Here is a 10,846-nt window from a genome sequence, read left to right as displayed (position 1 = left end):
TCTTAGAAATACTCGTAGGGGTGCCAAAAAGATTGGAGTTTTATATATCATGTTTTTTTACAGTGTGGTAAAATAAAATATATACTGGCAAATGGATATTTTGTGCAAGTCAAAGGACCAAGGGAGTTTGGGTATTGAGAATTTGGAGATTAAGAACAAATATTTGCTTAGTAAGTGGCTTTATCAGTTATCCGCTGAGGAAGGGGGTATTAATATCGTACTTGCGTAACAAATATCTACACTCCAAGACCTTATATGGTTCTTGTGTAGCAAGTATCTACACTCCAAGACCTTATCTCAAGTAATGGCTCAGCCGAATGATTCACCCTTTTGGAAGGGCTTGATGATGACTAAGGTTTTTGGTTTTAGAGTAAAATGCATTATAAGTCCTAAAACTATTTAAAGTATGTCAATTTAGGCCTATAACTTCCAAGCTGCAGTTTTGTGTCCAAAACCAATTCAAGGACTGTTAGTTTAGTCCTATAATTTTAAAATTATAGTTTTGGATCCCAAAACTATTGGAGGTGTGTTAGTTTAGTCCTAAAAGTTTGAAACAATAGTTTTGGGTCTCAGAACTATGTCAGTTTGTTCATTTCAGGTCTTTAACTTGCATGGCCAACATTGACCCGCTGATGTCTCACTTGGACATGCTTGGACTCTTGCCACGTTGACCCAATGCACCCACCAGGTTAACCTATAGAAGGCATTCAAGAAAATCGCAACAGGGTTGTCTCGCCTCATTCTCATGTCCTCGTCTTCTCCCATAGGCAAAATGCTTAGAGGTGTTAGTAAGGAGGCCACCAATAGCTTAATGGCTTGAGCTCCAACGAGAAGAGTAGACCGGTCATCTCAGCGTCACCCAGCACAATGTGCAATTACTGCCCATTCTGATTGTTGCTAGGGTGGTGTCACTCTCGCCGATCTTTGTGTCATCTTCGCAGTTTCTGAGCCCTCCTTCGCGTCGGGGTAACGATGAGGCCATGCGAGAGAGATGGGATGGTGTCCCCCATCCCGATTAGCTCGGGGTCCTCCCAAAGGACGTGCTAAGGGTCAGGAATGTCATCCTCCATGCCGACTGGCTTGGGATCACCATGGTGGTCGTGCCAAACAACCTCTCAGCAAGGCTGCCCTGCAGCTCATGGCTACACAGGTTGTGGGCGTGCAGGTTGCAATAAATATTGTGACTGAAAGCGTATGGACCACTTTTCGGGTTTCTGGACTTGGGATGCATTTTACTCTTTTTCCCAAAATGAAAAGTTTATTATTAGAGATGGGCCTACCACTTGGTTTTGGGAGAATATTTGGGTGAGAGATACATAGATTAGCCTAGCAGAATACAACGCTTTATCGTAGAATGTACGGAGGGCTATGTGAGTACAACTTGGGTTCTGGTTTTTTTTTTTCGTTTTTCCCTTTATATCTATATATTTTGGAACATGCTCCAAAATATGTTTACTGAAAATATATTCGTATTATTAACATTGCAAAAAAAAACTTTGTGTATTTAAAAATGTTCATTGTGCACAAATGGGTGTTCACAAATTCCTAATAAAAAGTTCATGACAATAAAAAAATGCTCACACATTTAATTTGAATGTGTGAGATTTAGAAAAATCACAACATTTATAAAAATATTCCGTGAAAAACGAATATTCAAATAATAAATAAAACATTGAGGAAATATGATAAGTGTTTGTAACCATTTTAAAAGATTCACAACAATAAAAAATATTCATACATTTAAAAAATTGTTCATGAAATACTTAAATTTCTTTGCATACTTTTGAAAAAATGTACATGATATAGAAACATTTATTGTTCCCTTCGAACATTGTTCACCTATTCTAAAAATTTCACAAAAATGTGAAACTTTATTTGGGTAATTTAATAAAAGTGTTCACGGCCTATAATAAATGTTTATAAACATTTCAATAAAAAATGGTTGCAATATTAAAGAAAATATTCACATTTTAAAAAGGTTTATCAAAATGAATAAAATTGTTTTCAAAAAACTTCAATATATTTTGATGACATTTATGAATTTTTTTGTGATGATTCTATAAAATGGTTCAGACATTTTAAAAATTGTTCACATGTTTTACATATGTTCAAGAAAATGTAAAACTTTATGCCTGCAATCTTCTACCAATTGGGCTGTAACCATTTTAATAAAGTTCACAACATTTATAAGAATGTTTATGAAAATGTAAAAATATGTTCACGCAATTATTAAAAAAACTTGTGACGTATTAAAAAAGTGTCCACCCTTTTTTGCAAAGAACGTGGGAAAGGAATAAAAATAATATTTTGAAAACAAAAAATGGATAAAACCATTACAAATTCATAAAGAAAAAAACAAAAGAAAAAATTGGATGTGACATTCATTAAACTTGACGAAAGCTTCCTAAAACCGCTTCCAAGAATGTTTGCAACTGATCCAATCCGGCATGTAGAAGATTCGCAAAGTTGTTGGAAATTGTTGTGGGGCCCGTCCATTTCGTGTGTCATGTAGGGGAATGGATGCTGCGTCTCGTTAAGAGCAATATTGCACCCCCGTAATAATACTAAAAGGCTGGAAAAGGAAAACATAAGGGCTGTGGGATGACCCTGCATTTTTTGAGTCAGGCTGATTCTCTTTTACATCACTTTTCCCTTATGTTTTGCAGTTTTCAACATTTATTCCTTTACTTCTTATAATTAGTTTGGTTCCATAGTCAGTGTTTTTAATAGCCTTTCCTTGTTTTTTCGTTCTTACAGATTTTCTTATCATTTTATGTATTTACATTTTTTTCATTCAACTAGTTTTTACCTTCCGTTTTTTAGCAAGATAGTAAACCCTTTTCCAAATTATATGAAGATATATATAAACATCCATGATGTGTTTCTGAAATAGATGACTTATTTCATATACATGTTTTGTTAAATACAAGAATATATTGCACGAGAGTTTTTTTTATAACATGAGATGAACATTTAATTTTAAATATATGAATATATAATTATTGTTGAGGTACTTGAATTTTTTATATCTTGAAACACTCTTATGCATTTTCAGATTTTTTTTAAAATTTTCAAGGTATATTTAATAAACTACATATTTCCTGAAAGTTATAATAATTTTGTGATGGAGGTGCCTTTGGACATTAGCGCAATAGTCCGGTGCTTTGGGCACTAAATAGAACTCTTGCAGCAAAATAATTGTTGTTTAGTAATGACAGCGTCAACTATACATCGATAAATTTTTAAATGTTGATATATTTGTTCTTCGATAAACCTTTTGTTTCCGATGTGAATATTTTTTATTCTCCTATGTGGGTTAATTAGTTGAACAATGAAATGTCTGCGTATTTCTAATGTATAAATGTATAATTATTACAAGACCCGTAACATTTAAAATTGGATGGCTGCTACGTGTCGGCCGATGGATCTTTTTACAAGATACGCCGCCTAGCAAGCCATCGACTGGTAATTTTACTTTGTAAAAAATGTTTTGTTGCGAAGAAATTTGCAACGGAGGTTATGTTATGGTTTTTTCTCCGACATAGGTTTTGTTACTTGATTTGTTTTTGCAACATGAGTCTTGTTGTAGAATTTTTTTGTAACATGGGTCGCGTTATGGGATTACTTTTGCAACATGGTTTGTGTTGCGGGATTTGTTTTATAATATAGATCATGTTGCGGGATCTAGCCGCTGCCAGATCTAGTTCTTCGTTGGTTTGCAATAAGGGCTCATTGCAAAACCTTTTCCAGAAACAATGAAAAGTTGCAGAACGTGGACATGAAAGGGTTGGCTCTCGACAGTCTGCCATCCAATGGATATGGAGATGGTGGACGCTCGCATAAGATCGGTCCGTTGTAGGGAATCATTTTCCTTAAAATTGACGAGATATCCATTTGAACATTGTGAAAAAACAACCTGGTTATGCATGGAATTTATGTCTCATCAAGAAGCACACACATAACATATTTGACAAGCGGAATATTTTAGTTTAATCAAGATGCATGTGTGTATCTGAAATCAAACTTAGTAAGCATTGGGGATATAAAAAGGTGCCCAAGGAAAATAGACAGGATAAAAGAAAAGGACGTCTGCTACAAATCAGTTAGGTGATATTTGGCAGGTTTAAACCGCCGCTAGAACCGTATGATTCAAACTCTCCCAGTCACATGATCTGCAACCCCATGCGACCACAATCACCAGCTCCAATGCCAGCACCGTGCAGAACCGATGGCGCCAGGCGGTGCTCCATTGCAGCGTCAACGGTGCCTCAATGCAACCCCGACGAAGCTTCAATGCCCTCTGCAGTGCGTCAATGCAGCTCCGACGACAGTTCATTGCCGCCTAGGCAACGCTTCATTCCAACCCGACGAAGCTTTTCATGACATCACGACGTTTCATTGCAGCCCCAACGATGCTCCACTGCAGCAATGTGGTCTGGCGAGCTCCATGGCAGCACCGGCCGTCGACGGATGCTACAGCGCAGCGTGCGACGGCATCGACGGATGCAACAATGCAACAACAACACACCACTGCGCCGACAGATGCTTCGATTGAAAGACAACAACAACAACAACAACAACAACAACAACAACAGCGCACGGCGGCGCCGATGGGTGCTGCGACACACCGTTCTATGGCGAGAGCGACGGCGGATGCAATGATGCAACGGCGAGAACGCCGACGGATGCTTCGATGCAGGGCATAGCAACAACACCCCGCGGCGACGCCAGCGGATGCCGTGACATGTTGCTTGCCTGATGCTGCGAAGAGGAGATGGGGTCCTGTTGCGAGTGTCGATGGTGAGCTCCTCTCCTGCTTGCGTCAATGGCAGTCGTAGCAATGTCGGGATTGCAGCAACAGGGAGCCCGATGCGGCAGAGTAGCATCATGCGGTCGTCGGCGACGGTCCCTCCCAGTTCCTAGTTGTGGTGGTTGGTGGTACTCGTCGTGGGTTTGATGGCATCTCCTCTGACATTGACGAATGAGAAAGAAAGAGGAAAAGAGAGAAAGGGAGTGGAGAAGAAAGATAGCCAGAAGATAAGGTTGGATGGAACGGTGGATGGACTGAGAGGGACGCGTGTTGCACACAAGAGTCGTCTTAAGAGTGAAAGAAATCATCCGGATGAAACAGAACATTTTCCAAAGAAAAGACTCATCCACAGGAGTCTCCTTTTTTCATACGATCTACACTTGGATCGGGTTCCGCTATCATCATATAACAAAACGGAACAAACATAAAGTGCATTGACGCAAAAGGTAACAACTAGAACAGAAAAAAGGAAAATAGGTTCCTGCTCAAAACGGAGGGGGAAATCGGCCAAAACGCAGGATAAGAGGAACCTTGTGTACAGAGGGGGGAAACCACACCCCTCACCATGATAGCACACCCAGGTACTCAGTTCAAAATATCATGGAGCGCAGGATTCCTTCCAGTAACAGAAAAACTGCACAGGACTGTAAGCCCCACAATACCAAATCAAAACTGTACAACAATATTATGTCCATACATAATTTCCTCAAAAATAAAATTATGTCCGTATATACTCATCGGTTTTTCTACCTTCATCAAATCCTCACTTCTCTCTAACCTCAAAAGCAAATAGAATATGGGAAAGTATGGTTGCACCCCACAACACTACACTCCCGCTGCACCCCCTCAAGAAAACATAGCATGCTATGAACATTGATAATAACAGCTTGGATAGAATTGCAGGTAGTAAGAACTTTATGTGGCATCAATTACCTGCTCGGGGTTCAGCTGGTGGTGTCCTTGTGGGCATGAACGGTGATGTTTATGATATCATTGGCTTTACTAACAAGGAATTTTGTGTGGTGGCGACAGTTAGGAACAAATCTGAGAAGTGTGTTTGGCAGTTTATTGCAGTTTATGGTACAGTCTATAACGATCGTAAAGTAGATTTCATTGCAGAACTGCATGAGGTGATGAATGATAATTCCTATCCTATTATCTTGGGTGGGGATTTCAATCTCATTAGATCTGCTGATGATACAAGTAGTGGTAACATTAACCATTATGTTGCTTTTCTTTTCAATGACTGGATTAACAAATGGGGTATGATGGAAATTAGTGTTGCTAATAGGAAGTTTACTTGGTGTAACAACCAGGACAGTCCCATTTATGCTACTATTGATAGAGTATTTGTTTCTCCCTCTTGGGATGCTTTATTCCCTCTTTCGGTGTTAAGGGCTCTCCCAAGAATTGTCAGTGATCATACCCCTCTGCTGCTTGATAGTATGGCCAGGAGAATTACATCTCCGAAGTTATTTAGATTTCAAAAGTGGTGGCTGGATCAACCTGATTTTAAGAATATAGTTGAAACTACGTGGAAGGCTCCAGTGTTGGATAGAGGTGCTATTGATGTTTGGATATCTAAGTCTAAACGTCTTAGGAAAAAATCAAGGGTTGGAGTGTGAATACTGAGGCTGTCATTAAGAAAAAGAAGAGGGAATTAATTCAAGAATTTGATATCTTGGATGCTTTTGCGGAAACTGATCGTCTTTCCATTGAGGATAGAACTCGGATGAAAGATATCGAATCTGAGTTGGCAAGTATTGTGAGGAAAGAGGAAACTGCCTTGTGGCAAAGGTCGAGAGATCGTAGAATTAGAGATGGGGATAAGAATAATGTTTATTTTCATGCTTTAGCAAATCATAGACACCGCAAAAACCATTTGACGGAGTTGATTGGTGAGAATGGACCAGTATATACCATTGAGGAAATGCTGGGTGTGGCAACATCCTTTTACAAAAGTCTGTTCTGCCATGAAGAGAGGCACAATATTCATCTTGGTCCTTCCTTTTGGGGGGAAGATGAGTTAATTACTGAGACTGAAAATGATTGCCTCCAAAAGAACATATGAGAGATGGAAATTAGAGAGGCCATTTTTGGTTCTTATGCCAATGGTGCCCCTGGTCCTGATGGACTATCCTTTCTCTTCTTTCAGACCTTTTGGGAGATCATTAAAACTGACTTCATGGCTCTGGTGAGAGATTTTCAAAATGGTAAGTTGAACATACATAGACTAAACTTTGCCCTTATCATTTTGATTCCGAAAGAGTCGGATGCCAAGACCATGAAAAAATTCAGACCTATCAGTCTGAGTAACTGTGCGGTTAATTTTTTTTTCTAGGGTTCTTAGGTTAATCTCCCCTAATCAAACTGCTTTTATTAAAGGGAGGTACATCCTTGAGAGTGTTGTGTTAGCTCATGAAGTAATTCATGAGTTAAAAAAATCTAATACTCCTGGACTGATTCTCAAGTTAGATTATGAAAAAGCATATGATCGGGTGAGTTGGGAGTTCCTGTTTGAGATGCTAGAATCTCGGGGTTTTGGCCCCAAATGGATTGCTTGGATCAAAAGTCTACTGTCTCAAAGTACTTTTAGCGTCCGGATTAATGAGACGACTGGCCCTTACTTTGTAGGGGGTAAAGGTCTCAAACAGGGGGACCCCATATCCCCGCCCCTATTCAACTTGGTTGCTGATGTATTTTCTAAAATGCTTACCAAAGCTTCCCACCAAGGATTGATTTCGGGGCTACTAACAAATGTGGTCTCGGGAGGGATTATTAGTCTTCAATATGCGTATGATACTCTCCTCTTTTTAGAGGATTCCTATGAGAAAGCGAGAAATTTTAAATGGATTCTATCTTGCTTTGAAAATCTCTCGGGTATGAAAATCAACTTTCATAAAAGTGACCTCATCACTATTAACATGGATGAGGACAGAGGTAGGGTTTGTGCCCAGATTTTCTATTGTAACTTAGGTTCTTTCCCTATCAAATATCTGGGAGTGCCTTTGCACTATGATAAACTTAGAAGAGAAGATCTTCAACCATTAATAGACAGAATCATTAAGGGTATTTCTGGTTGGCTGGGGAGGTATTTGACTTATAAGGGCAAGATTATTTTGCTGTGTGCTTGCATTGTTAGCATTCCGGCATATCTGATGGCAGTTATGAAATTCCCAAAATGGGCTATAAATGCTATTAATTCTCAGATGGCACATTTCCTGTGGGGTAACATGGGGGATCAGCATAAATATCACTTAGCCCATTGGGGTTTTGTCTCCAGGAAAAAAGAGTTTGGTGGTTTGGGGATTCCAAATATTAGAGAATATAATATGGCTTTGCTAGCATCATGGGGCAAAAGATTCTTTAATGATATTGATAGCGATTGGAAAAAGCTACTGGCCTACAAGTATAATATCTCTAGTCCAAACATATTCTGGTCCACGCAACATGGGGGCTCTCCCTTTTGGAAGAGTATAACCTGGGCTTTAGAAGCTGCGAGGAATTTCTATCACTGGAAGATTGGTAATGGTGATAGCATTAGATTCTGGCATGACACTTGGGCTGGGGATTGTTCCCTGAAGATGATATTTTGAGAATTATTTGAAATATGCAATCAGCAGGACTGTGTTGTGTCTCAGGTTTGGGATGGTACATCCCTTAGACTTTCCTTTAGAAGGTGTGTTAATAACAGAACTATGTCTAGCTGGGATGACCTGATTGATCACATTAAAAAGTTTCCCATGTCTAGCTCCCGAGGTAGGCCTATCTGGATGTTAGAGTCTAATGGTATCTATTCAGTAAGGTCTTTTTATAAGTGTATCAATTTTGGAGGAGTGGTCTCTCCTTGTGGAGACAATTTATGGAAAATTATATGTCCTCAGAGTATACATGTGTTCCTATGGCTTTGTCTGTATAACAAGATTTTAACTAGGGACAATGTAGCTAAGAGGAAAACTTTGGACGATCTAACATGTTTGTTCTGCAAGGAGGGTGAATCTGTGCAACATTTGTTTTTTGACTGTATTAATGCTGGTAGTTTGTGGTCTGTCATTTCTGCTTTTTTTCAATGTTAGTAGAATTCAGTGCATTGATGATGTATGTTCCTTGTGGAAATTACACAAAAGGAAACCTATGCTTAATTTGATTGTTGCTGCCTCCTTGTGGAGTATTTGGACTTTGAGAAATGAATTTTGCTTCCAGGAACTTACGTGGAGAGGTTTGGGCTGCGCTCTTGTCAAACTAAGAGGGACTTTGCAACGATGGATGGTTCTCTGTGACAATGCTCAAATGGTCATCCTGAAGAGGTTCATCTTGTTGTTGGACAAGCATCGAGGGGAGCTTCTAAGGATTGCGTGGATCCAAGCCGCTAACTAAGTTCCTTTTCTTTGCTTGGTTGTAATATAGGAGAATTAAGCCGACTTTAAGTTTGTTTGTGGCTGTATGTTTTGTGTTGGCTGTGAGGGCTTATAGCCTGGGAGGTTTTCAGGACATGTCCGTTTAGGTCATGCATGTGGTTGCTGGGTGGAGTAGATGATCTTTTCTCTTTGGTGGTTGTAGGGATGACTGGCTGCTTCGTTCAATAAAATGAGGCCGGGGGGAACCCCTTTTATTAAAAAAAATGTTATGGACGCTTGCAAAGTTATGCAAAACATTTTAAAAAATTCTGAAACTTTGTGGGAGTGATCATCAACAAATGTTATGGACGCTTGCAAAGTTTCGTGGTCAAATAACATTCGTGGCACGCTGTACAAAAAAACACAAAAGAGAAAAAAGAATTATTTTGCCTGACATGGTTGACTGAAGCTTAAGGAATTATTTTGGGGCGAGTGTTCGTTGTCTGCAAGGACATGCACATTTGCAGAACTAGAACATAAAATAGATAGGCACACATGAAAGTTAGCAAGACCTTATCTATTGATATTACATCATCGTCCGATCTTTGCAAAAGAAAAGAAAAAGAAGATATTAGCTTGTCCAGAGAATCAGTACACGCCTCGCAGGATATGCATCAACCCGAATCAGCCGAATGGATGGGCAAGATTAGATTGGATCAGCTGACGCCGTCGAAGTTGCTGCTCATGAGTTGCAACGTCGCGCTCGGCAGCGCCCGGTTCACATGCGGTTGCTCTGCACGCATGCACGCCCACGTACACTACATCAACATCGATCTAGCCAAGCTAACCGATTGCAATCAATTGATCGAGAAGGGGCTTGAGCTTACTCTTGACGGCCTCGAGCTCCGACGGCGTGACCCTCGCCGAGAACCCGCTAACCACGTTCTTGTAGTTGTATATGATCGCCGCCTTCGCCTTCTCCTCGCTTCAACACCAACACGCAGTCACCATGCACGCACGCTAACGTATGATGAGTTCGATCACGCAAGGTCGATCAGGTCGTGTACGTACCTGCCGAGGGCGGCGGTGAGGATGCCGAGGTGGTATTGCATGCAGGTGACGCCGGGCGGTGTGGGGTCGACGAAGAATAGGTAGGTGGCGGGCGGCCCGTCCGCCGCGGCGGCTGCCATGGTGACAGCGGCGAGGACGAGGAAGGTGAGGGAGGTGGCGGTCGGAGGCGTCATTGCATGCAAGATCGATGGATCGATCGGTGTGGGATCGATCGGTTTCGTCTTGTCTTTGTTGGTTTTCTGTTTATGAGGAGACGAGGTCCGTGTTTGACGGCGCCGGTTGTTCGGTTGCGACAGCGCTGTCCCAAAAACCTCCAAAAATAGAAACTTGCGGGTATACGTACGTTTCATCTCGGGATCAGGATGCTCTGCTGCAGTGCACCGTGCAATACAGTCGCTGCCATGTGGATACGGCCCCATTTCATCTTGATGCTGCAACCAAATTTCCGGATTCAATATACATTAGAGTTATATAGGTGACGAGCCACAAATTTACATATTTTTAGGTGACAGGAGAAAAAGGAAATGGAACATGACACAGTCTAGCTAGGATATGCATCTGGACGAAGCGAGCATGCAAGTATAGGGAGGGCAAGTTTGTTCATGAAAAGGGTAAAGTTCATATGAAG

The 10,846-nt window shown here is 40.7% G+C and overlaps 1 protein-coding gene across 1 annotated transcript; it reads right to left on the bottom strand.

Annotated features, from left to right (window-relative positions):
- Positions 1 to 9,760: 9,760 nt before the first annotated feature.
- LOC123399425 (subtilisin-like protease SBT3.17) lies at positions 9,761 to 10,418 on the bottom strand. The gene is made up of 3 exons (XM_045093835.1): positions 10,219 to 10,418; positions 10,035 to 10,132; positions 9,761 to 9,940 (listed from the first exon to the last, which is right to left on the bottom strand). Exons 1-3 carry the CDS (start codon positions 10,389 to 10,391, stop codon positions 9,864 to 9,866), a joined length of 348 nt encoding a protein of 115 aa, XP_044949770.1. The 5' UTR covers positions 10,392 to 10,418; the 3' UTR covers positions 9,761 to 9,863.
- Positions 10,419 to 10,846: the final 428 nt, after the last annotated feature.

This window comes from Hordeum vulgare, chromosome 5H (genome assembly GCF_904849725.1).
Source record: "Hordeum vulgare subsp. vulgare chromosome 5H, MorexV3_pseudomolecules_assembly, whole genome shotgun sequence".
In the NCBI taxonomy this organism is placed as follows: Eukaryota; Viridiplantae; Streptophyta; class Magnoliopsida; order Poales; family Poaceae; genus Hordeum; species Hordeum vulgare.
The sequence above is the reverse complement of the archived record's forward strand: the minus strand, read 5'-3'. Positions and strand labels throughout refer to the sequence as shown.

Coding starts and splice junctions, on each gene's coding strand:
- LOC123399425 (XM_045093835.1), bottom strand. CDS start 10,391: ATGACGCCTCCGACCGCCACCTCCCTCACCTTCCTCGTCCTCGCCGCT. Junction 10,133..10,218: donor CTCACCGCCGCCCTCGGCAG/GTACGTACACGA, acceptor TTGGTGTTGAAG/CGAGGAGAAGGCGAAGGCGG. Junction 9,941..10,034: donor GGAGCTCGAGGCCGTCAAGA/GTAAGCTCAAGC, acceptor GCATGCGTGCAG/AGCAACCGCATGTGAACCGG.